The 27,679-nt window shown below is 42.0% G+C and overlaps 1 protein-coding gene across 1 annotated transcript; it reads left to right on the top strand.

The window, feature by feature from the left end:
• Positions 1 to 356: 356 nt before the first annotated feature.
• LOC134621237 (NACHT, LRR and PYD domains-containing protein 3-like) lies at positions 357 to 27,477 on the top strand. The gene is made up of 9 exons (XM_065469767.1): positions 357 to 767; positions 837 to 1,031; positions 10,450 to 10,702; positions 15,455 to 17,219; positions 17,295 to 17,468; positions 21,575 to 21,748; positions 23,120 to 23,293; positions 26,787 to 26,833; positions 26,936 to 27,477. Exons 1-9 carry the CDS (start codon positions 357 to 359, stop codon positions 27,475 to 27,477), a joined length of 3,735 nt encoding a protein of 1,244 aa, XP_065325839.1.
• The last annotated feature ends 202 nt before the right edge of the window (positions 27,478 to 27,679 follow it).

The following is a 27,679-nucleotide window of genomic DNA, read 5'->3' as shown; positions in this document are numbered from 1 at the left end:
TTAGGAGGTGGTCAGAGGAGGCCTTAGCGGAACTACAGGGCTGTTTTGAAGTGACCGACTGGGAAACACTCTGTGAGCCTCACGCCGAGGACATCAATGGGCTTACTGAGTGTATCACAGACTACATAACTTTCTGCACCGACTCCATTGTTCCAGCTCAGACTGTTCATTGTTACCCAAATAACAAGCCGTGGGTGACTAAGGACATCAAAGCCCTCCTCAACAACAAGAAGAGGGCTTTCAGAGGGGGCAATAAAGAGGAGGTGAGGAAGGTCCAGGTGTTACTAAAGGACAAGATCAGAGAGGCTAAGGACAATTACAGGAGGAAGCTGGAGTGGAAACTCCAGCAGAACAGCATGAGAGAGGTGTGGAGGGGCATGAAGACAATCACTGGATTCAGGCCAACCAACAGCAGGGGAGCTGAGGGAGGTGAGGATAGAGCTAACGAGTTTAATCTGTTTTTCAATAGATTCGACACCACAGTGTCTGCTCACACCCCCACAACCTCACCTGTAGTCAGCCTGGAACCCAGAGCCACACCACTGTGCCAGCCTCTCTCTTCACATGGTGCTGTTGCCTCCTGTGAGATTCCTGACACCCCTCCCCCACCCATCACCTTCACTCAATACCAGGTTGAGATGCAAATGAGGAGACTTCACTCAGGCAAGTCTGCTGGACCAGACGGAGTGAGTCCTCTCGTCCTCAAGACCTGTGCCCCCCAGCTGTGTGGAGTCTTTCATAAACTGTTTATGCTGAGTCTGCAGAGGGTACCAGTGATGTGGAAGACATCATGCCTCGTCCCTGTACCAAAGACGCCACGTCCCAGTGGCCCCCAGGATTACAGGCCCGTGGCACTGACCTCCCACATCATGAAGACCCTGGAAAGGCTCATTCTGGACCAGCTGCGAACCATAGTAAGACCACATCTGGATCCCCTGCAATTTGCCTATCAGCCTCGTCTCGGAACTGAGGACGCCATCATCTACCTGCTCGATCGTGTCTATACCCATCTGGACCAGCCAGCGAGCACTGTGAGGGTCATGTTTTTTGACTTTTCCAGTGCTTTCAACACCATCAGGCCGACCCTCCTGGGTGATAAGTTGGCAGCGATGCAGGTGGATCCTTCTCTGGTGTCCTGGATTGTTGATTACCTGACAGGAAGACCACAATATGTACGTCTCCCACAGTGTGTGTCTGACAAGGTAATCAGCAACACAGGGGCACCACAAGGGACTGTCCTCTCTCCCTTCCTCTTCACCCTCTACACCACAGACTTCAGCCACTGCACAGAGACCTGCCATCTTCAGAAGTTTTCTGATGACTCAGTGGTGGTTGGATGCATCAGCAGGGATGATGAGACGGAGTACCGGGCTGTGGTCGACTCCTTTGTCACGTGGTGTGAGCAGAATCATCTGCAGCTCAACGTGGCAAAGACCAAGGAATTAATAGTGGACTTCAGGAAGACCAGGAAACACTTGACCCCTGTTTCAATCCAGGGGGTCAGTGTTGACATTGTGTAGGACTATAAATACCTTGGAGTACATATTGACAATAAACTGGACTTGGCTAAAAACACCAAAGCACTTTACAGAAAGGGTCAGAGTTGTCTCTATTTTTTGAGGCGACTGAGGTCCTTCAACATCTGCCAGAAAATGCTGAGGATTTTCTACGAGTCTGTTGTGGCCAGTGCGATCCTCTATGCTGTGGCATGCTGGGGGAGCAGGCTGAGGGTCGCAGATGCCAACAGACTCGATAAACTGATCCGTAAGGCCAGTAATGTTGTGGGGATGGAGCTGGACTCCCTCAAGGTGGTGTCGGAGAGGCGGATGTTGTCCAAAATAAAGACAATGTTGGATAACACCTCCCACCCACTCCATGACATGCTGGTCAGTCACAGGAGCACGTTCAGTGAGAGACTGAGAGTACCGAAAAGCACCACTGAACGACACAGGAAATCTTTCCCGCCTGTGGCAATCTCTCTGTACAACGCATCCACTTAACACACTGGTTACTGCTACAACTACACGTTTCTTTTCCAGCTATTTATTAATGTGTGACTTATGTATATATATATATATATATATATATATATTTATATTGTACTATTCTTAGTTAGCGTGTTGTCTGTTTTGTTAATGTTGGTTTATAATGGACCACTGTAACAAAAAAATTATTTCCCCCAGGGATCAATAAAGTATTCTGATTCTGATATATATATTAGGGGTGCAACGATACACAAAATTCACGGTTCAGTTCGATACTTTGGTGTCACGGTTCGATATTTTTTCGATACAAAAAATTGTTCATGCTTTTTTAATTTGTCATTTATTAAAATTATAAATATATATTTTAACTCAAAAGTACAGTTTTTAAATTTAATGTTGCTGAAACAACAAAGTAATAAAAAAATAAATCTATCTGATCGAGAAATCACTCATCTTTGGAAAAGAGAGTTTATTACAGAGAAATGGCTCTTTCCAAAATAAAAGCTATACTATACGCTTCTTCTGGGCTATATTCTCAGCAGCATATTAAACATATCAGGTCCCCATAAGGAGAATCATGTGCTAACGGCTGTCTAAATGACTCGGGTAAAGTTTGTAGCATGCATGCTTGTTGTTTTTGTCTGCTTCCACTGTCTTTGCAGTAGGATGATGTCAGAGTAAATGTGCAGTCATATTCATTGTGTTCCCACTAGTGCTGTCAGCGTTAATCTGAAATGACGTTAACGCCACAACACGGCAAATCTCCGTTAACGAGCTACCGCGGATCGCCCCGTGCGTGGGGCTGGACGGCTTCAACACGTTAACGAGCAAACTGCACTAACGCAGTAGTTCCCACCAATTGAGCATTGCGTGGCACATCCGACATACTGTTTTACTTTTGTCCATGACGCGCTTACCTTCAGGGTCATACTTCACATGAAGACCAAAATAATTCCAAAGGCCATATCTGAATGAGGGTGGGGGAGGTTCAATTTGCCATGTTGCAACAGCTTAGCTTCTGTCTTGCTAGCTTGCGCTGCGCTCAGTGGATCTGCGCTCGACAGTGCAGCCTAGGCGGAGTAGTCGAACGCAGATCCACTGAGCTCTCAACACAGACAGCATCGTCAGAAGAAAAGTTGATAAAATAAATTAAAAATTTTGTATTGTTCGATACACATGCGTACCGAACTGAAAGCACTGTATCGAACGGTTCAATATCGATACGAGTATCGTTGCACCCCTAATACATACATATACATATATATATATATATATATATATATACATATATATATATATACATATATATATATATATACATATATATATATATATATATATATATATATATATATATATACATGTGTATATATATAAATGAAAAAAGACTTAAGTACTTCTTTATAAAAAGGCAACGTTTATCCCATTCTGACCAATCGTAACATTCAATTTGACCAGAACATTTTAAAATCTTCCTCTGGTGAACGAGCTCTGAACCATGAAGGAACTTCACTTCCCACTGCTGTGGATGCTGTGTGTCCTGTAACACTGCGTGATGTTTGTTTACTGTGAGTCTGGAGTTTGGGTCATAGTGAAGCTGCTTGTGTTGTCTATGAGATGTTCTCATAAGGGTCTTCTCTGAAGGGTCAGAGGGAATAAAAAAAACAAACAAAAAAAACAAAACTTATTTGCCAACATTTCTTTTAACAGTATAAAGATTCTTTATGACTGCACACTATGGGAGTAGCACGTTATAGTGAAGATGACCTCAGTTAAAGCAGGAAATGACATTGTCACGCAAAAACCTCATTCAGTCGTGGTCATGTGACCTGGTATTTTGAACCAAGCTTCAGAGCAGTGTTTTTAAACATCTGTGCTTCACAAGCTCGACTCAGTGCCGAAACATTTGTTTTGAGCTTCCCATCCCCAGTAAACAGGTGTGTTTACAGGTTGTAGCTGCAGAAGCCTCCTATTGGCCAGTTTGCTTGCAAATTGACTCCGTTTGATCGGTATGTAACTAATCTTTTTACTGTAAATGCTTTTTCTACGATGCATTACAGGAAGTCTGGGCCTGAGTGGGTGGTTTGAAAGCTTTACAGCAGAACCGCTACTGCTTCTCTGTGCTGCGTTTACAGAAGTGCTGCTTTGTATTTTTTTGCCTTGTTTTGCCTTCTCGTTTGATGTGTCTGCAACACTCTTGTTCAGGTTTTTAGAAAAGCCTTTGAGCCCTATGTGGAATCCCATTCACCCTCTGGTAAGATACAGCTGTGAATTTACATGTACAATTGATTAATTGATTCTTTTTATGTGATATTTTAAATATCTCTCAATAAACTGTTGTTTTACACTGAACCACATCTCTGTCTGAAGTATAGTGGACCTGGGATCCTTCTTGATAATTATTATAGTTTCTAACTAAATATTCTCTGGGTGAAATTCCCAGGATAGCGTACTCAGATTTTCCCTATGATTGTAAACACTTTAGAGCTCCTGCGCCACCATTCTAGTGTGACATGTGTGACATCACTGGTTCCTTGCTCTCTTCCCCATTATTCTCACCTCCTTGTGCTCTCACATTGTCTGTAATGTAATGTTTCTCCATAGTTCACAGTAACAAACTGTCCAGCTGTTCTGTCCACTCTCCTGCCACCAATTAGATGGCATGTCCTGTTTAAACAACTGATTAACATCTTCACAAGTAAATGGTCACAACAGTACTGCAAACAGACAAACTCATAAATCTCTACTGAGACAACTGGAAGGTTTTCTTCATGTTTTCCTGTTTGTTCGCAAAGCAAACTTCTGTCATTCCTTTGTTCTTCTTACTGCAGTGGTTGGAGTGGTTTCCACACCTAATCGAATCAGTTTGGATCACTTTGCTTCACCTGAACACCCTGACAGTATTTACACACTGCTGTCTGACTGCATTCAGCTGACACTGAGATGAAGCAGAAAAGAAGCAGCTGATATTTGGACAGCACACATGATGGAAAGGAGGATTTCAGTCGATGTGCACATGAATGATTTGTGTTTCCTCTGCAGGTGAAGGTAGAAAGTGTGTGTGAGCTGATGTGGATGTGAATTCAGCAGCATGGATCAGTGTGAGGACAGAGAGGAGGGAGTCCCTCCCTTTAAAACCACTCTGTGTGGGGAACATGAGAGCCAGACCAAAGCTCAGAGGTGAGATGACCATCTCTAACTGTCCATGACTCTTCTCCATGTCACAGCTCAGCACTTTTCACTATTCACACTCAAAGCTGTGTGTGTGTGTGTCACATTATAGTTCAGAGCAGCGGTACACATTGTATTCTACCAGACCTGGGCCCAGCTGCAGATCCCTAACGACTGACTTGTACTTGGAGTTACAAGTGTTTTTTACTCGAAAGCGCCTCCCTTCCAGTTTGTCCTCCTCAATGTTTTGCGGAGTGAATCAAACACAAGACTGTACTAAACTTGAACCTGAATCTAAACATGAACTGACACCTGAAACAACAAGCATACCTGAACAAGAAGCCTCTGCGACTTTAAAGTAAGTCACTGAAATACTAGTAACAGTAAAACCACAGAACTGTAAATCAACAGAGCATCTGTGATTAAAAGGCTGAAGTAAAGGTGTGACTCATAAATCTGCTTTCTCACTTTACATGAAACACTTCTTTAAAGAGATATTAACCATGCACAGTTAAATAATTCATTACAATTGGATCATCTCTCTTCAGTCTTCAGATCCTCGGTTGTAAACATGTCATGGATCAGGATCAGGCTGGGCACCGGCAGATGATCTGTCCGGTGTTGAACAGCAGTTCTGTAAGTCATGCTTCATCCTGTTTCAGTTCCTTTTCTTTATATTAAAAAAATGTTATTTCCTCTTTTGTTCCTGATAAGCAGACTGTGAGGTAAATATCACATTACATTCACAACCACAGCAAAGGGAAGTGTCCTGATTTGAACCTGAACAAGTCATTATTCTGTCTCTTCTTCATTTTAGAAAACACCTATCCACCTCAGCGTACAACATCACGATTGACACCACATTCATGCTTGGCATAGAATATCACACAGAAGATAAATGCACAGTAAATTTTTACCTCTAATGTGGAGACACCTTGAGATAGGAAACAAAATTGGGTAGCTTTGTCAGCCTCAGGGATCAACAGACTGCACTCTGATAACAAAATCACAGGCAGGATGACAAAGACAAAAGAGCAAAGAGTAAACTCAGGTCACTTGGACCTCTAAGCAGAACACTGACCTCACAATTAGACTGTTCTTTTTTAAGAAAGCCTGTCTAAAATGAAACAATCCCAGGTTAATGCAAAATTGGACTATTTGTTTATACAAGCACAGTTAAATTTGATGTTAGTCACACAAAAATGTTGAAGTTTATGGCCTTAAAGCCTATCCGGTCTTTAAGTGATGACGTGACGAATCCTACTTCCGGGCCTAAAGTAGTCTGCGTTTAATATGGCTTTTGTGTTGTTAACATGTTTAATGTTTTGTTTGTTTTGTTATATTTAATCTCAAAAAGCTCCTAAAAACAGTCAGCTTTTATTACAGCTAATCATTTAAGCTCAGTTTTTAAAACTTTACGATGTAACTACAGCCCAGCCCATGCAGCAGTATATGAATGACTAACCTCGTATTGTGGATGGATTATCTCAGTTGTTCTCCTAAATGAAGTTTGGTCTGTTTACAGCATCCTGCCATGCTCCTGTTCCTGACCACCGAGAACCCTCATGTTAACTTTTATCGAGTGGAAAAAAAGTTAGCTTGTTTATATTATGCTAACATAGCTGTGTCACTAGCGGTCACGTAGCACATCATTATTATATACCAACTAGCCAAACTTCAGTAACCCTACAAACGTCACTGCTGTTTAGTTTTCTGTCTTCATTTATGTTGGAAGTGATAGCAGAGCTGTACGTTTGAATTTGTTTCCAAAACCCCTCAGTCAGGACATGCTATATTGTATTTTGATGGAAGCTTGCGAGCTAAATTCCTGCTTACTTCTAACTCCGTTAAATGTCATAAAATCCGTTTTTATGGATGCCTGGATGTTAAACTCAATTGTTACACCTGGTAGAGCAGAACACTGATCATTTTATTAACCCTTTGAGTCCTAACCTGGCCATTTGTGGCCACTTTGCTTTTCGCTTTTCAACCATTTTTGTTTTGTTAATGCAAATGGAATGAAACTTCCCAAAGGTGTGTATTTCTTTCAGATTTTTTAATTTTCAACATCAGCTCCTTAATAATGTCAATAATATTCACTATACACTAAATTGTTCCTCTTGGTTCTATTGTGGCCATTTGTGGCCAATTGAAACCCATTATAACCACCTTTTTTGATTCCTTGTTACTGACAGTACTATATCATGTGATTTAGGTAAAATTGCTTTCATTCTAAACTCAACACATGAAAATTGTAGTTTTTAATGTTTTTTACCAAATTACATCACTTACCCATTTTTGGCCAAGCAAGCAATTTCATGTAATATTCTGAGTTTCTAGTAGCGGCCTTTGATAGCCTACCACACTCCAATGGACCAAAATAATGAAACAATTTTGACATAGGTTTGATCTTAAGGATCTAATAGTTTGTGTTTGTGCATGACATTGCAGTACAAACATGTATTTGCAAGATAGACTGGAATAAATTCAAACATTACATAGGCTGCAGTGAATTTCTGTGGATGCAGGATATTGAGCTTTGAGGTTCCCAGTCAAACTTAGCTTTGAAGCACATGTTAAAAGCACTTTTACTCTTGTATTTTTCATCAAAAGATACCATACCCAAAATATTAACTCTAGAAACAAAAACTAAAACAAAAAAAAACCCCAATCACAGGACATTTTGCAGAGTTCAAACCTGCAGCTGCAGCTGCAGCGCAAACAACAACAAACACTATTTGTAAACGTCTCCTGGAGTTTATGCAGGTGCAGACAGAGCTACTGCTGTAAGTAAGCCTAACAGCTTCCAGATCATTTATTCTGGCAATATGGCAATTAGATCATCACTGCTTCAAGCACTGCCTATATGATCTGGTCAGAGAGCAAGGACAGCAAGCAGTCCTCTGCCCTTGAAGAAAATACATCTGCCCAAGATGAAGAAACCTCCTCTCCAGAAGATGAGGGGACAATCTTCAAAGAGGCTGACTGCATCACCACTGATGTTGAGTTCTAGCCAGTGTCCGAATCCTCTTCTTTGGGGGAGGATTGGGGTTGGGGGGCATGGAGGTGGAGGCCATGCCCCCCCCCCCCCCCCCCAAAGAACATAGGAGCATTTTCTGAGACCGAGGAGCCGGCAACTCAGTGGATCCGCCATGAAAGGAAAACCATGTGGGTCCCACTACTGAAGAGAGACTGCACCACAATCCAGTACCCACTAGGGGTCACCCTAGTCCTGCATTAGCAGCCTGAGATCTACTTTTGACTTTTTATAACAAAGGAGATCTTTTAGCTGCTGTGCACCCTTACAAACCTGCACGGGAGGCCAAGGTGTGAGGATTGGAGGATTGTAGATGAAGTGGAGATAAAACCTACACCAGAATAAAGCAATACCTAGCATGTTGGATGAAAAAACTGGAAGTTCTCAGGAAGTAAAAAAGGCATGGGGTTCAGACTCCAACTGATGGAGGAGCTCCGAGGACAACGTCTTTCCTTCGGTCACATTGGCAGAGGAACTCCTCAGATGAAAACCGGCACAGGGGAAACAACCCAGAGCTCCTCCAGTTGCAACAGAGGAAGATTTTGTTGTCTGTCTTTGGCTTCACCAAAACTACCACAGCAATATCCCACATGCCAAAGCAATGGAGGAATATGCTTCTTTTGACAGCAACACACAAGGAACCAGCAGTCGGTGATGGGGAATAAAGGATGCGTGAAAGGAACGGAACAGCAGCCCCTTGAACCAGGTGTAGAAAGTGTGCCTACAAAAACCACTCTAATGTGGTTAGTACATCTTGCTGCTAATGAGGATGCACACAGAAGCACACAGATACTGGAATATAAATTTTGATCATTTTATTGGTGATTGCAGGGATTATTTGGTCATTAAATTGCCTTTCTGGCCACTAACACACCATGTGTGACATTGCTTTTGGCCATTCATTCCCCCCCAAAAAAAGAAAGAATAAATAAATAAATAAAGTAAAAATAAATCATTGTAACAGTTACTGTTACTGACCTGCAATGATGATAAAAACATATTAGGTTTCACCATTTATATGCTAAAAGATGGGAACTTTATTACTATTTTTACTATAATAATACATAATCTGACTGGTATTCAAAGGGTATAATATCAGAATTTGAATTATATTTTGGTTTTTATGACTAGAAGCGGTGCTAATTTAAAAAATCAAGTCAATGAAAGTAGAAAAATGTTTTAATATGTATGAATTTTATAGCATTTTGTAAATGTAAACAGGGGTGGCCATTTTTGGCCACGAACAAGCTGAGAGGGATTTTTTTTGTTTTTCTCTCACTGCACTAAAAAACAAAGATGCATAAAACTCACTGATACTTTTAATTATTGCTATGCATCTAACCTCCATCATGATTAGAAAATAAATCAGTTTGCATGTATTATTTAGAAAAAAAAATGGGGATTTTATGCTTTTATCCCTATGTAAATCATTAAAATTATGTGCTCTAACTGGTATTTAAAGGGTTAAAATTATGAATTTGATTGAAATTTTGGTCTTCATGAACAGCCCTGATGCTAATCTAAAAAATCATGTAAAAAAAACTGGACATTTTTCTTAATATATATGAATTTTATAGCATTTTGTAAATGTAAACAAGGGGTGGCCATTTTTGGCCACAAACAGTCTGAGAGGGAGTTTTTATGTTTTTGCTCTCTCTGCACTAAAATAACAATGCATTATAATCAATGTTGATGTGAATCAATTATATGCCCCAGACAGTAGCAATGCAATTATATAAAATTGCGAGATTTGAGGTTGTCGTCCAGCTGGTGCAGTGGACAAACAAACTGGTGTTTAAAGGGTTAAAAAATAAAAAAGTAATAATTATTTTATATTTATGGAAAGAACTGAAGTTACTTAAAAGCTTTATGCAAAAAAAATGGCAAAAAAACAAAAATAATAAAAATTACAGACCTAATCTGTAGGTGGCCACTTTTGGCCACAAACAAGCTGAAAGGGTAGTGATTTTGATCAGACTCAAAGGGTTAAAGATGAAAGACTTTAGACAGTTTTTAACTCTCAGTAATGCCACAGTGATCGTTTGATATATGGACCTGCAGCGGAGTTTAGGCCCAGACACGGCTAGTGACGTCAGACTTAAAGACCGGATATTTATGTATCTGTTGTGTTTGACCAATCTATTGTTGTTGTTTTTTCTGTTAACAACTCAGATGTTGGTGAGATTTCATAAAACAACTCTTTCTTGTTCATTGTTTAGTGTACGTATTATCAAAAACGTCCTCTTACTTTATCAGATAAAAAAGACAGACGGGACTTTAAAGGAATGGCTGTGGGAAACTCTGGAGACTTTGGGAACTGAGGAGCTGAAAAACTTCAAGTGGTGTCTGCAAAATGTTACTGAGTCAAAGGATGGCTTCAAGCCAATCAAAAAGAGTCGACTGGAGAGCGCAGACAGACTGGACACAGTGGACCTGATGGTGCATATGTACGATACAAAGACTGCAGAGGTGACAAAGAAGATTTTAAAGAAGATCAAAAGGAATGAAGGTCTGCTATTTAGAGGAACTATAAAGCCTGTACATGTTTTTTCAAACAATAATAAAAATGAATCCATTATTGGTTTTCAACAGGACAACCCTTTCCCCAAATTCTGCTGCATGATCAACCAGGTAATGCCACAGGTATGTGTTCATTATGGTACTAAGTCATACTACACTAAGACTGATAATATAACTGTAATATATGTAATAAAAATGGGGGGAGACCAAATAGCTGCCAGTCTGATTTAATCTAAACCTTTCTCACCTTTCCACAATTCACTGACATTCATTTGTGTGAAAAGGTAAGAAAGTCTACCCAAAAAGGAAGTCTACTTCTTCTCTCTATAACTCAGTTTGATATTTAACTGCAAGAAGCTTTCAACTCCAGTCAAACAAATCTTTAGTTAATCTGCTATATGAGGTGGACAATTTCTCAGTTTCCCAGACTTCCAAAAGTACCGTATTTTTCAGACTATAAGGCACACTTACAATCGTTTCATTTTCTCAAAAATCGACAGTGCGCCTTGTAATCCGGTGCGCCTTATGTATGAATTTTTCCTTACTGACCTCGAAACCATTTTATGTGGTACACGTAGGGATGGGTATCGTTTAGGTTTTATCCGATACCGGTGCCAAACCGGTACTTTTGAAATGGTGCCGGTGCTTAAACGGTGCTTGAACCGGTGCTTAAAGAATGGAGAACACAAACTTTGTCCTAAAACCTCTCATGTTTCTCTCTTCTTTTTTTTTTTTGGCAAAAGATAATCATATTAGCCTTCTCTGGAGCTATACGGCTAAGCTACTTACCCAGAGTAGTGATGGGATTTCCAGCTCTTTTTAGAGAACCGGCTCTTTCGGTTCGGCTCACTAAAAAGAGCCGGCTCTTTCAGCTCCGAACCGGCTCTTCAGGTTGTTTTGTTGCTTTAATTAATTTATTATTAACAATAATATAAAATTATGCACAAAAGGAATTACTAATGTAAAAAAAGTGGTTTTATTTATATATGTTTATATATAAATATATGCGGTGGCCCCTAGAGACAAAGCACGTACAAACTCCAAAGCACGTACAAACTCCAAAACACATTTCTAGCGTTAACTGAACTTCCAAAACAGAGCTACCTAGATCACTTAAATTACACAATTGAAAGCATATGTGTATTGTTTGTGTATTTATACACAAGCACTCATATATATTCAAATAATTAAACAAAAATGTTCATTTACCTGTTACTACCACGCATGATCTGATATCGCCGTGTTGGTGTTGTTCCCAGATCATCATACTAAATGTTGTTCCAGGATCAACATTGCAAGTGACCAATCAGAATGTTGTGACGTCATACTTTTGCGACTTCAGGAAAAACCGCCGTAAAACAAAAAACTGTACTTAAGCTGCGAGAAACCGCCTCTGTCCCCCGATCAACGGACCCTAACCCTAATCTGAACCCTAACCCTTTAATAAACGGTAAGCAGAATTGATATTGTCCTTGCAACATTGGAATTTCATAAATGCACGAATGGCTTGGCGCGCAAAACAATAACGTCACAACAATGTGATTGGTCACTTGCAATGTTGAACCTGGAACAACATTTTCATGATAATCTGGGAACAACACCAACACGACAATATCAGATCATCCTACTACCACACACCAAATCCGGTCGTTGGTACTTGCTGGCTTGTGTAGCCACTAGGTAACAAAAGCTCAACACTGCGCCTAGCATCCTGGAGCACTTCTATTGTGTTTTGTACGCGTTTTGGAGTTTTTACGTGTTTTGGAGTTTTTACGTGTTTTAGAGTTTGTACATGCTTTGTCTCTAGGGGCCACCGTAAATATACTTTTATTTTTTCACTCCACATAAAATGTAATAAATAAATCATATAATACAAAAACCAACTAGTCACAGTTCAACTTTTAACTATTTAAATTTTCAGCTTTTTCCTTTTAAACAAATTTAAAGTGAAACAACACAAAACACTGCAAACCACAACACAATTAAATATAAATTAAAATATGAAAACAAAAAGAAGATGCACATTCTCTGTCATTTGGGCCTGCATGAATAAACTTTCTGAATCCTTTATCATCCGCAACTGAAAATAGTTGTGGATGATTACAATACCTTTCTTATGTGACATTGTTGTCCCTGGCTCTCTTTCTCTCTCCCTCTCTCCCGCTCTGTTCCTGTGCTACTGCGAGTGTAACTACCGCCCCTCCCCCCTCTGCCCAGCGCAAAGCACAAGGCTCGCGTGCGGAGTGAAGCAGAAAAAAAGTGCGAGAGAGAGAGAGAGAGGGTGAGAGAAGGAAAAAACAAAAACCCCCGGCTCGGGTCATTGATAGCTGCGTGTGTATATGTAAGCCTGTAAAACCTGCAGATAGTCAGATTAACAGTATTTTGTCTCTGCCTGCTATTCTGCAATTCATCTCATGTGAACATTAACGTGGCGCACAAAGTGACATGAAAAAAGGCACATACCTTTGACATTGGGTGACGAACTCTGTATTCCTTGTCCACACGTAAACGCAAAAAAGGAGTTTTAAAAAATCTCCGTTTTCGCTGATTCCAAATGCCGTTTACGTGTGGACGAAACAGCTGCGTTTTCAAAAATACCCGTGTAGGTGTGGACGTAGCGTAAAAGAGTTAGTAGTTTATTTTCTTACTACCTGTAATTTATTGCAGGTTACTTGTATTTGCTTAATTGTTTACTAAATGTTTGAGGTGTGAAATAAACTGCAATGGAGCAAAATATGGGTGTGTGTGGTTGGAGGATGTGTGCGTGCGTGTGCGAGGGGTGGGGGCGCGAACATTTTTCTTGTAAAACAAAGGGGGGCCCAGCAAAAAAAGTTTGGGAATCACTGGTTTATAGTGATGTGTCGGTCCGAACGAAATGGCTCTTAGAGCCGGATCTTTGACGTGAACGACGCAAGCCGGCTCCTTATCGCAAGCCGTGGGTTTTTTTTTCCTTCTCTCACCCTCTCGCACTTTTTTTCCGCTTCACTCCGAACGCGAGCCTTGTGCTTTGCGCTGGGCAGAGGGGGGAGGGGCGGTAGTTACACTCGCAGTAGCACAGGAACAGAGTGGGAGGGAGAGATTCAGAAAGTTTATTCATGCAGGCCCATATGACAGAGAATGTGCATCTTCTTTTTGTTTTCATATGTTAATTTATATTTAATTGTGTTGTGGTTTGCAGTGTTTTGTGTTGTTTCACTTTAAATTTGTTTAAAAGGAAAAAGCTGAAAATTTAAATAGTTAAAAGTTGAACTGTGACTAGTTGGTTTTTGTATTATATGATTTATTTATTACATTTTATGTGGAGTGAATAAATAAAAGTATATTTACGGTGGCCCCTAGAGACAAAGCACGTACAAACTCCAAAACACGTACGAACTCTGAAGCACGTACAAACTCCAAAACACGTACAAAACACAACAGAAGTGCTCCAGGATGCTAGGCGCAGTGTTGAGCTTTTGTTACCTAGTGGCTACACAAGCCAGCAAGTACCAACAACCGGATTTGGTGTGTGGTAGTAACAGGTAAATGAACATTTTAAATTATTTGAATATATATGAGTGCTTGTGTATAAATACACAAACAATACACATATGCTTTCAATTGTGTAATTTAAGTGATCTAGGTAGCTCTGTTTTGGAAGTTCAGTTAACCCTAGAAATGTGTTTTGAAGTTTGCACATGCTTTGTCTCTAGGGGCAACCGCTTCTTTTTTTACATTAGTAATTCCTTTTGTGCATAATTTTATATTATTGTTAATAATAAATAAATTAAAGCAACAAAACAACCTGAAGAGCCGGTTCGGAGCTGAAAGAGCCGGCTCTTTTTAGTGAGCCGAACCGAAAGAGCCGGTTCTCTAAAAAGAGCCAAAAATCCCATCACTACTGGTTTAACGGATGAAAATCAGCCAAGATAGTTTGTGAAGTATTGGCTTGTTTCTCTCAGTTGTGTAAAGAGTAGTAAACCTCAGAGCAGCACCAGCAGGTCAGCTGATCAAAACCTGCATACAAAGAAAGTCTACTTGAGCTTTCAATAGAAATGATAATAGTATCAATCATAGGGTCACCCTCACCTGCCAAATCTCACTATCCTCTGACTGTACTCATTTTTTGGTTTAGCTTTGGAAGCAAGGTTTTGAAAAAGTCTGTATTCACATTTACTAATATTATTTTGTTATTATATTAATACAGCACAAGGATTTCACTTTGACCTAAGTGAAGAAGTTGACACAGTCCTTCAACTTTTGTATTTTTAAAGTATTAGAGTATTTTTAAAACAAGTATCTCTACTTTTCTTTAAGTGAAGCTCTTCAGTAATTTTGCCACCTCTAGCCATTAAGAAGAGGCTCTGAACAGAGCAGCAGTCCTGTGTATTAATAATGACTAATGTGTCTCAGATATCTGCCTGAAATGTCTCCTGGACATCTTCTAACTGAGGGGTCTTGTGAAAGTTCAACTTAGAAGAGAGCGCAGGGCAGACTTAGGACACACTGTCAAGCTTTTTCTCTCAGCTGGCTTGAGAATCCTTTGGTAACCTCTAGAAGATTAAGGATACAGTGGAGGATAAGGGAGAGGTCTAGAAGGCTCAGGCAGCCTGGATCTGGATAAGTGGTAGGAAGATGGGTAGATTTTGTAATATTGTGCTGATATCCTACACTGTAAATGTAGAACTGATCACATTCATTGATAATGTTTTCATTGCTCACTAACTGTTACATCTTTCCATTTTTTCTTTCTGTATTTAAGATGCTTTTGTTCAGTGTCAATGCAAAATAAAGTCCAAACTAAAGAAGAAGTTCCAGTGTGTGTTTGAGGGGATCGCTAAAGCAGGAAACCCAACATTTCTTAATCAGATCTACACAGAGCTCTACATCACAGAACAAAAGACTGCAAAGGTTAATGATGAACATGAAGTCAGACAGATTGAAACAGCATCCCAGAAAATGCACAGATCAGAAACAGCAATAAGATTAGAAGATATCTTCAAAGGCTCCACTGGAAGAGATGAACCAATCAGAACAGTGCTGACAAAGGGAGTGGCTGGCATTGGGAAAACTGTCTTAACACAAAAATTCACTCTGGACTGGGCTGAAGACAAAACCAACCAGAACATTGAATTCACATTTCCATTCACTTTCAAAGAACTCAATGTGTTGAAGGAGAAAAAGTTCAGCTTGGTAGAACTTGTGCATCGTTTCTTTACTGAAACCAAAAAAGCAGGAATCTGCAGCTTTGAAGACTTCCAGGTTGTGTTCATCTTAGACGGTCTTGACGAGTGTCGACTTCCTTTGGACTTCCACAACACTGAGATCTTTACTGATGTTACAGAGTCGACCTCAGTGGATGTGCTGCTGACAAACCTCATCAGGGGACATCTGTTTCCCTCTGCTCGCCTCTGGATAACCACAAGACCTGCAGCAGCCAATCAGATCCCTCCTGAATGTGTTAGTATGATGACAGAGGTCAGAGGGTTCACTGACCAACAGAAAGAGGAGTACTTTAAGAAGAGATTCAGAGATGAGGAGCAGGCCAGCAGGATCATCTCCAACATCAAGTCATCACGAAGCCTCCACATCATGTGTCACATCCCAATCTTCTGCTGGATCACTGCTACAGTTCTGGAGGATGTGCTGAGAACCAGAGAGGGAGAAGAGCTGCCCAAGACCCTGACTGAGATGTACATCCACTTCCTGGTGGTTCAGGCCAAAGTGAAAAAGGTCAAGTATGATGGAGGAGCTGAGACAGATCCACACTGGAGTCCAGAGAGCAGGAAGATGATTGAGTCTCTGGGAAAACTGGCTTTTGATCAGCTGCAGAAAGGAAACCTGATCTTCTATGAATCAGACCTGACAGAGTGTGGCATCAATATCAGAGCAGCCTCAGTGTACTCAGGAGTGTTCACACAGATCTTTAAAGAGGAGAGAGGACTGTACCAGGACAAGGTGTTCTGCTTTATCCATCTGAGTGTTCAGGAGTTTCTGGCTGCTCTTCATGTCCATCTGACATTTATCAACTTTGAAGTGAATCTGCTGGTAAAAGAAGAAATCTTATTTACAAACTTCTACCAATGTGCTGTGGACGAGGCCTTACAGAGTCCAAACGGACACCTGGACTTATTTCTCCGCTTTCTGCTGGGTCTGTCACTGGTAACCAATCAGATTCTACTCAGAGGCCTTGTGACTGATTCAGAAAGTATCTCAAAAGCAAGTAAACAAACAGTCCGGTACATTGAGAACAAGCTCTGTGAGAATCTGCCTACAGAGAAAACTATCAATCTCTTTCACTGTCTGAATGAACTGAATGATTGTTCTCTAGTAGAGACAATCCAGTGGAACCTGAGTTTAGGGCGTCTCTACACAGACGAACTGTCTCCTGACGAGTGGTCAGCCGTGGTCTTCATCTTACTGTCATCAGAAAAGGATCTGGATGTTTTTGAGCTGAAGAAATATGATGTTTCAGAAAGGGCTCTTCTGAGGCTGCTACCAGTCGTCAAAGACTCCAAGAAAGCTGTGTAAGTACACAGATATTTATTGAGATACTCAGCTTACTAGAAGAGTTAATCATTGCTCTGTTATTTTCCCTTTAGACTAAGTGGCTGTAACCTTTCACAGAGAAGCTGTGAAGCTCTGTCCTCAGTTTTAAACTGTGACTCATCTCATCTGAGGAAGCTGGATCTGAGTAACAACAATGTGCAAGATTCTGGTGTGAAGATACTGTCTGCTGGATTGAAGAGTTCATACTGCAGACTGGATTCACTCAGGTCAGAACAGAGTTAAAAGGCCTGAGAACTCTAAATACTTGATAAACTAAATAATAATAATAATAACAATAATAATAATAATAATAACAATAGTAATGTTGCAAGCACAGATGATAGGGCCCTTGTGTATGTCCAAGCAAGCTGTAGTTACTTTTGTACATCATGGTTGGAGCCTTTAATGTAAATTCAATCTACATGAGATGACACTATGTGTGACCTAATATCGCAGCATGGATATCTCAAGGCTTGGATTCTCATGAAGCATGTGATGTTTAGGGCAGATTGAACTATACTTAAGTTTTATTTGCCCCAAAAATGCTGTTTCACAAAAACACAACTTTACATCACCAATATCTTTGGATTGAACTCACAAAAGATGCAGCCAGAGTTGCACCTTAAAATCAAAATACAGTGGGATGCAAAAGTTTGGGCAACCTTGTTAATAGTCATTATTTTCCTGTATAAATCGTTGGTTTTTACAATAAAAAATGTCAGTTAAATATATCATATAAGAGACACAGTGATATTTGAGAAGTGAAATAAAGTTTATTGGATTTACAGAAAGTGTGCAATAATTGTTCAAACAAAATAAGACAGGTGCATAAATGTGGGCACTGTTGTCATTTTATTGATTCCAAAACCTTTAGAAGTAATTATTGGAACTCAAAATTGGCTTGGTAAGCTCAGTGACCCCTGACCTATATACACTGTTGAATCCAATAATGAGAAAGAGTATTTAAGGGGGTCAATTGTAGGTTTCCCTCCTCTTTTAATTTTCTCTGAAGAGTAGCAACATGGGGGTCTCAAAACAACTCTCAAATGACCTGAAGACGAATATTGTTCACCATCATGGTTTAGGGCAGGGGTCTCAAACTCGCGGCCCGCGGGCCATTTGCAGCCCACGTCACCTCTACTTGCGGCCCGCATATTGATGTGAAGAAATTTTTTTTTTTAATTATTACACGAAAAATGATTTAATACGAGGGCAGAGTGTTACAGGCATGGCCCTTTAAGACTGTAGCCTCATGGGCGGTGTAGTCCTTGCTGCAGGGAGAACGTGTGGGACCGCCCCTCCCGCTGTGTGAGCATAAGGGAGGGAGAAAAAAGTTAAGTCGAAAAGTCCCGAGCTGTCACGGAGCAGAAACGGGAGCTGGAAGCATGTAAATATAATAATAACCACTGCAGCCAAACAGAGTGCCTGACGAGCCCATTTGTAAGTAAGCTATTAAGACTCACTGTACACTGTACACTGTGTTCGTGTTTTCCTCTGAAACAATAAGCTCCGTTGGAGCAGCCTTTCAACGCCTCTCTCTGTCTCTCGCTAGCAAAGTTGACCCAGACAACAAAGTAGAGCTAGTTTTCGGCTACGAGCCCGACACGTATTAGCCAGAGGTCCCTATGCTACGGTTCGGAGCCGCGGACCTGGCCGAGGTAAGCATGTTGAGGGGTTGGGCTGTGTTAGTTCAGTGACAGATTTATTTGGAAAGAAAACAATTTTCACTTGCAGTTGAAAACTAATGTGTATGCTTATGCCTGCATTTTTATTTTGTTAGATACAAACAAAATTGTAGCAAAAGTGCTGCCATGTGTCTGGCCAGAAAGAGCTGTTTATTTGGTAGTTCAGTGAAACTACTGTACTATACTGTACTATACTGCTGAGTGACTGTCTGCTGCTCGTCAAATACATTTCATTGCAATGTTGACCCTGTGCTAACTTGCATATGACAAATGAAACCGAAAGGCTTCAGATAGTTAAGAGTGAGAAAAATATTGCGTTCATGTTTGCAGTTTTGTCTTGTTACACAATATTTGGAATTAAATAAAACAAACAAAACACTACATTTTAGGAAATATTAGTGGGTATTTTCGTGTTTGTTTTTTGTACTGCTTGGACACTAAAGTGGCCCTCCATTGAGATGACGGTGCCAGAAGTGGCCCGCGGCTCATTTGAGTTTGAGACCCCTGGTTTAGGGGAAGGATACAGAAAGCTGTCTCAGAGATTTCAGCTGTCTGTTTCCACAGTTAGGAACATATTGAGAAAATGGAAGACCACAGGCTCAGTTCAAGTTAAGGTTTGAAGTGGCAGACCAAGAAAAATCTCGGATAGACAGAAGCAACGAATGGTGAGAACAGTCAGAGTCAACCCACAGACCAGCACCAAAGACCTACAACATCATCTTGCAGCAGATGGAGTCACTGTGCATCGTTCAACCATTCAGTGCACTTTACACAAGGAGATGCTGTATGCGAGTGTGATGCAGAGGAAGCCTTTTCTCTGCCCACAGCACAAACGGAGCCACTTGAGGAATGCTAAAGCACATTTGGACAAGCCAGCTTCATTCTGGAATAAGGTGCTGTGGACTGATGAAACTAAAATTGAATTATCTGGGCATAACAAGGGGTGTTATGCATGGAGGAAAAAGAACACAGCATTCCAAGAAAAACACCTGCTACCCTACAGTAAAATAAGCTGGTGGTTCCATCATGCTGTGGGGCTGTGTGGCCAGTGCAGGGACTGGGAATCTTGTCAAAGTTGAGGGACACATGGATTCCACTCAGTATCAGCAGATTCTGGAGACCAATGTCCAGGAATCAGTGACAAAGCTGAAGCTGCGCCGGGGCTGGATCTTTCAACAAGACAACGACCCGAAACACTGCTCAAAATCCACTAAGGCATTCATGCAGAGGAACAAGTACAACGTTCTGGAATGGCCATCTCAGTCCCCAGACCTGAATATTATTGAAAATCTGTGGTGTGAGTTAAAGAGAGCTGTCCATGCTCGGAAGCCATCAAACCTGAATGAACTAGAGATGTTTTGTAAAGAGGAATGGTCCAAAATACCTTCAACCACAATCCAGACTCTCATTGGAACCTACAGGAAGCATTTAGAGGCTGTAATTTCTGCAAAAGGCGGATCTACTAAATATTGATTTCATTTCTTTTTTGTGGTGCCCGCATTTATGCACCTGCCTGATTTTGTTTAAACAATTATTGCACACTTTCTGTAAATCCAATGAACTTCATTTCACTTCTCAAATATCACTGTGTGTGTCTCCTATATGATATATTTAACTGACATTTTTTATTGTAACAACCAATGATTTATACAGGAAAATAATGGCTATTAACAAGGTTGCCAAACTTTTGCATCCCACTGTAGCTGATTTCTTATAGGGTTTTTAGTATGACTTTTTTGCACATCTCAGCACATTACACGAGGGAGCTAAATTTCAGATAGACAGATTAAATGTAGCACCAGGGCCTAAACTTCGACAGAGGAGTTGTTAATAATGTTATATCCTCAATTTGTAGGACTCTTGTGCGTGAAAGAAACCAGAAAGATCTTCATTTAGCCGAAATAAGAGCTTGCTGCTCTATATATATGTTATTAGAAAACTCCTCTGTAAAGCTAGGACATCTTAGTCTTCATTGATTGAAGAAATTATGAACAATGCTAGGAAAATGTAGGACTGCTTTCATACATTTGCACAATCTTTCTAAAATTAAAAACATTCTGGCTCAGAGTGATGCTGAAAAAGTATTTCATGCATTTATTACTTCTGGAGTGGACTGTTGTCATTTATTACTATAAAAGCTCAGTGAAACACCTTCAGTTGATCCAGAATGCTGGAGAGTGTATATGTAGAATTTGTGGAACCAGTTCCCAGTTTGGATTTGTGAGGACTCGCTCTGCTTTCACAACTGGGTTTAAAAACCTTCCTTGTTCATAAAGTCAGGGTTGGATAAGGTCACCCTGAATTCTCCCGTAGTATTTTTCTATTACTGATTTCTATTAGCCTAGATTTGCCTAGATTTGTATAGCATGTTACACCCAGAGGAATTTGTGGTGACTTGCAGGTTTTACATTATGGATAGCAAATGTTTAGCTGATGAAATCAAATGTTTTCGATGCATTTCCCACAGCTGCACACTTTCGAAACCCAACCCTCTGGTCCCTGAAAGATTTCTTTTATTATTTATCTTAGCTGCAACTGTTACCAATCTGTTTCTAATTTTCCAATGTTTCTAACTCTTGCTGGTTGATAGAGGCACTTTATTTACATTTCAAATTAAATGTTTTTCGTGTTTATTATTCTCTGTCCAGACTCTGTGACTGCAAACTCTCACAGAGAAGCTGTGACGTTCTGTCCTCAGTTCTCATCTCACAGACTTCTAGCCTGAGGGAGCTGGACCTGAACCACAATGATCTGCAAGATTCAGGAGTGAAGATGCTATCTGCTGCACTGAAGAGGACACAGTGCAAACTGGAAATGCTCAGGTCTATGTTATGTTGGTCTATGGTCTATGTTTCCAGAAAGTCGGACTTGTGTAACATCTCAATTAAAATAATTTTAGAACTATTTGATGTGTTGGTTCCAGGTGAAATAATCAAATGTACTTCCTTTACACAGCTGTAATTACATCCTAAAGACATTTTAAGTCTGAAAATTGATGATGAGTCAAATTGTAGAAAAATAAAAATGTGTGATATATAAATATCCACTCAGGTCTCAAATCAAGTACAATGCTGGAAATCTTGATTTATTATTTCCAGGCTGGACTACTGTAATTCATTATTATCAGGATGTCCAAAAAAACTTGCTGAAAGGTCTTCAGCTAATCCAAAATGCTGCCGCAAGAGTACTGACAGGGACTAGAAAGAGAGAGCATATTTCTCCTGTTTTCGCTTCCCTTCATTGGCTTCCTGTTAAATCCAGAATTGAATTCAAAATCCTGCTCCTCACATACAAGGTCTTAAATAATCACGCCCCATCTTATCTTAATGACCTTGTAGTGCCATATCACCCTATTAGAGCACTTCGCTCTCGCTCTGCAGGCTTACTTGTTGTTCCTAGAGTATTTAAAAGTAGAATGGGAGGGAGAGCCTTCAGTTTTCAGGCCCCTCTTCTGTGGAACCAGCTTCCAGTTTGGATTCGGGAGACAGACACTATCTCTACGTTCAAGATTAGGCTTAAATCTTTCCTTTTTGCTAAAGCATATAGTTAGGGCTGGACCAGGTGACCCTGAATCCTCCCTTAGTTATGCTGCAATAGACGTAGGCTGCCGGGGATTCCCATGATGGGTTGAGTTTTTCCTTTGCAGTCACCTTTCTCACTCACTATGTGTTAATAGACCTCTCTGCATTGAATCACATCTGTTATTAATCTCTGTCTCTCTTCCACAGCATGTCTTTATCCTGTTTTTCTTCTCTCAATCCAACCGGTCGCAGCAGATGGCCGCCCCTCCCTGAGCCTGGTTCTGCCGGAGGTTTCTTCCTGTTAAAAGGGAGTTTTTCCTTCCCACTGTCGCCAAAGTGCTTGCTCATAGGGGGTCATATGATTGTTGGGTTTTTCTCTGTATCTATTATTGTACGATCGACTGTACAATATAAAGCGCCTTGAGGCGACTTTTGTTGTGATTTGGCGCTATATAAAAAAAATTGAATTGAATAACAAGAGGAGTTTAAAAGTGTCTTTGACAGTATTTTAGGAATTATTTCTCAATAGAATCTTTTTTATATTTGGACTGTATTCATTCAAACACTGGATACAATGGTGGGTTGACTTTAAAACTGAAAATCTGACCTTTTATTCTTCTTCTTTTTACTATACAATGAGCTTCTGTTTTCTGCTGTGTTTTGTGTCTGCAGGCTGTCAGGGTGTATGATTACAAGTGAAGGCTGTGTGTCGCTGGCCTCAGCTCTGAGCTCCAACCCCTCTTATCTGAAAGAGCTGGATCTGAGCTACAATCATCCAGGAGACTCAGGAGTGAAGCTGCTGTCAGCTAGACTGAATGATCCACACTGGAGAATGGACACGCTCAGGTATGGAGAGCCCTACTGAAAGCTTGAGACCAAGTACAAGAACTAGTCTTTTGTTATGTATAATTTCATATTTAGAGACCACATTCACAAGACTTCATTTTCAAAGAACCTTGTATATAAAATTCCTCCTCTTCCTTTTCCTGGTATATAGAGATATTTTTTCTTTTTTTTCTTTTTTTGTCTGTCCCATTTGGTTCTTTAGCCGTCAGAATTGTTGTCTGAAGACCAACAAGGATACCCAATGGATTTACTTTGCCAAATGGATCATCAAGGCCTTGCCGTATTGGTCCATTTGATCAACCTTTGTTGTTATTATTTATTTTATTTTGAGTTGTTACAGATGGGACAGACATGACTGGGGATAGGAAAGGGAGAAAGAAAGATAAAGGAAAAGAAAAACAGAAGGGAAGGGGGACAGTGAGAAAGGGCACTTAAAAAGAGAAAGAAGAGAAAAAAAATCTCCTGGATCACCTGTTGAGAGAAAAAGAAGAGAAAACAAGCAAAAAAACAGAGCAACATACTAAACACAACACCATCGCATTAATCTAGCTAAGTGTAAACAGCAGTAAATACTAAAAATTGAATGTTGTTGTGCAGCACGCAGGACTGACAGCGCACAATGTGCTTGGAAATAGCAGCCAATAAAGATGTAGTTTATGTCTATGAACAGTGAACACCTGTGTGGATCAGCGCGCTTGTATTCAAAAGGTTTCCCCATGTAACGGTCAGCTAGAGGATGTAGAGAGCCATAGCCCTGTCCCCCAGGGCATGAAGCAGGCATGGAGCAGATCCAGGCTCCAGACATCCAGAGGCCGCAGAGTGCGAGAGCCCAAGGAGGGGCATCCATGCCACCCTCCTGGGAGGAGCTGAGGAGAGCCGTAGCCACGGAGCAGAAGCCAGAGGGGGCTGCAGTGGCGTGCCCGCCGGCTCTGCCGGCAGCCAGCTGTGCGAGAGTGAACCGAGCCGCAGGCCCAGAGGCCCGAGGGCCCCCTTTGCCCCGGAAGAGGCCTGACCGGGCAACAGGCACCAGGCCCCGCCAAGTAGTCACCGGGAGTGAGCTGGTATATACCTGAGCGCCCAGCCCCGGACACCAAGAACCACCAACGCACCGACCCCTGAGGGCATCAGTTACCGGCAGGGAGTGTGGTGAGGGGAGATAGGCCTCCATACTTTGGAGGGCCTGGGAGTTCCCAGAGAGGTGGAGTGTAAGACCCGACCTGACATATAAACACAGACAAACAGGCACACACAGACACAAACATGCATTCCCACCCTCATGCACACATATACATATACTCAGCACTAGGGATGGGTATCGTTTAGGTTTTATCCGATACCAGTACCAAACCGGTACTTTTGAAACGGTGCCGGTGCTTAAACGGTGCTTGAACCGGTGCTTAAAGAATGGTGAACACACAATTTGTCCTAAAACCTCTCATTTTTAGCTGTTTTTTTTTTTTTTGTAAAAAGATAATGTTAGCCTTTTCTGCAGCTATAGGGCATATACGGTATCACTCTTGGCTGGAAGCAGTGCTTAAACAATGGAAAAAACACAAACTTAGTCCAAAAACCTCTCATGTTTAGCTGTTTTCCACTTTTTCTTTGGTCATTTTAGCCTTTTTGGCCAGGGTGAAGGGAGTATCTGCCATCAAACAAGAAGACACCTGCATGTAACTATGACAGTGTTTGCTAGTTCACCTTACATGCATTAATGTAATAACGTGGTTAGCGTACTCAACGTGAATTACACACGAACAACATTAAGCTACTCACGCAGAGAAGAACAGCTGCTGCTGCCATCACCATCCATCATCATTTCTGCTACACTGGCAGGGCTAGGGGCCAGGACTCTACTCTTCGGGTTTTTGGGGGATGTTGCTAACTCCGGGTCCGATAACAGGCACCACACCCGCAGTATATTTGCTCGGTGTGAGGTCTCGCAGCAAGCTATCAAACACGGTGCATTTCTCGGCTTAAAAAGACGCTATGCGTGGCCAGGCGTTTCATCAGATTCGAGGTGTTAACTCCTTTGCACAGTATCACCTTAAAGCACTTGTTGCAGGCTGCTGAGTTTGCATCTTTTGCTGTGAAGTACAGCCAGACTTTGACCGCTTCGCCTTGGGCATTTTTAATCTGTAGCTCTGCTCTAAAAGAACAGACGTACCTGGGCCCGCCTACAATCCTCGGAAACGTAAAATGATTGGCTTGAATCCAAAGTGTATGACTTCTCAGGAAAATAAAGCACCGAAATGTGTGCTGCTTTTCGGTCTGGTTACTACCGTTTATGTCAGAACCGGTGCCATCATGGCACCGAATACCGGTACCCATCCCTACTCAGCACTCACCCAACGTAGGGATAGGCATACATGGACACTGTACACACAGTCACACTCCCCAAACAAACTCTATACCCCAGGTCCAGGTACCCTCAACCCCTGGAGGGGGAAACGGCACCTAGACCCAGGAGATGTTACCCTTTCCCCCGGGGTGGAGGCAAGCAGACCGCCCCAGGCTCCGTAGCAGCAGGGAGGTCCCGCATCCCAGATCCCAATCGGACGGCCAACACCTCCTCCCAGCCCCGCCCCGATGGCCAGCAGAGAACAGGGGTGTGTTCCTCCCCTGCACCTTGGTGACACACCCGCACCCCAAGGCCCTACTTGTGTGGGTGGGTGTGTTGGAGCGGGAAGAGGGAGGCAGCCGGGGATGGGAAGGAAAAGAAGGGAGGAGCACGACGCCCCTCCCCGGGGCCAGCTCCCCCGCTGACCCCAGTAGGCACCCCCGTCCTTCGGCACCCACCAAGGCAAGGGAGCCCAGGCCCATCCAGATCGGGGCCTATGGCAGCAGGACCGCCCAGCCCCACAGGACCTGGGGCAGCCCACCCGACCCCACCGCAGAGGAAACTGTACCCACCCTAACATTCAATCATCTCCCAGACTGCACAAGAGAGTAGACACCCAGGTTAAGTTTATTCTCCACCTCTCCTATGACTCTCCCCCACCTGCAGAGTGGACTCCTGCAAGGATGGAACAAACTCCCTGTCAGTTGAAGAGCCCCCTAGTTGGGCTGATGCGCCAGAGGCCCCCTGCGCCAGGGCTGAGCCCCCGTGCACCCACCCGCCCACAACCTCGGCGACACACCAACAAGGATCTAAGCCCCCAAGGCCCAGCCAGAGCCCTAGCACGGAGGCGAAGCACCCGACCGACCTACCTACCTACCTACCTACCGAGAAGATGTGGAGGGTGAAGGTAACAGTGGTAATCGGCGCACTAGGTGCAGTGACTCACCAGCAGATCCCAGTATCTTGCCCAAGGATATTTGGCATGGAAACTAGGGGAGCCAGGGATCGAATCACCAACCTTCTGATCAGCAGCTGACCTGCTCTACCTCCTGAGCTTGGGTAGAGGACCCAAGCTTGAAGGATAGACCGCCCGCAGGGGCGAGAGGGGATTTGTTTTTTTAATAATTGCTTGATCTAACCCCCTTCTTCTTTTAGGTTGGAGCCTGCTGGAGTTCAGTGGTTGAGACCAGGTCTGAGAAAGTGTAAGCCTGTTTCCAATGTGATTCATAAAAGCAAGGAAGCACACAATCAGTGAACACCAAACAGATGAATAACCTCTGCTGTGTTTGTGATATCTCCATTAGATGCATGTGAACTCACGCTGGACTCAAACACAGCAAACAGAAAACTCAAGCTCACTGACAACAGCAGGGAGGTGGTATATGAGGGCTATCAGTCATATCCTGACCATCCAGATAGGTTCGACAGGTGTCCTCAAATGCTGTGTAGAAATAGCCTGACAGGTCGCTGTTACTGGGAGTTCGAATGGAAAGGAGATGTTCAGTTAGCTGTGAGTTACAGGGGAATCAGAAGAAGAGGAGACGGGCTTGATTGCAGGTTTGGGGAGAATGATCAGTCCTGGAGTCTCTTCTGCTTTGATAATCGTTTCTCTGTCTGGCACAACAACCGACATGCTCTCCTCCCATTTTTTTCTCCCACTGTGTCCTCCTCTGTCTCTAACAGAGTAGGAGTGTTTGTGGACTGTCCTGCTGGCACTCTGTCCTTCTACAAGGTCTGCTCTGACACTCTGATCCACCTCCACACCTTCAACACCACATTCACTGAACCTCTTTATCCAGGAATAGGGTGTTTTATTCATTCCTCTGTGACTCTGTGCGATCTTTAGAAGAATCTTATCTGGTAACAAAATATGCAAGTTGAAAGTGTGTTGTTTGCTTAGATGATCTTGTACAACTCTTAAAGTTGAGTAAAATCCAGTCAAGTAATCTGCAGGTCAATGATTTAATTAACTCATTAACCATAATATTAACAACCTCTCATCAAGTGTCTAACTTGGTGATGCCCACTACAGGAGCTCCACAGGGGAC

The sequence above is a fragment of the Pelmatolapia mariae genome, linkage group LG23 (assembly GCF_036321145.2).
Source record: "Pelmatolapia mariae isolate MD_Pm_ZW linkage group LG23, Pm_UMD_F_2, whole genome shotgun sequence".
Classification (NCBI taxonomy): domain Eukaryota; kingdom Metazoa; phylum Chordata; class Actinopteri; order Cichliformes; family Cichlidae; genus Pelmatolapia; species Pelmatolapia mariae.
This window is presented reverse-complemented; position numbering and strand designations above follow the sequence as displayed.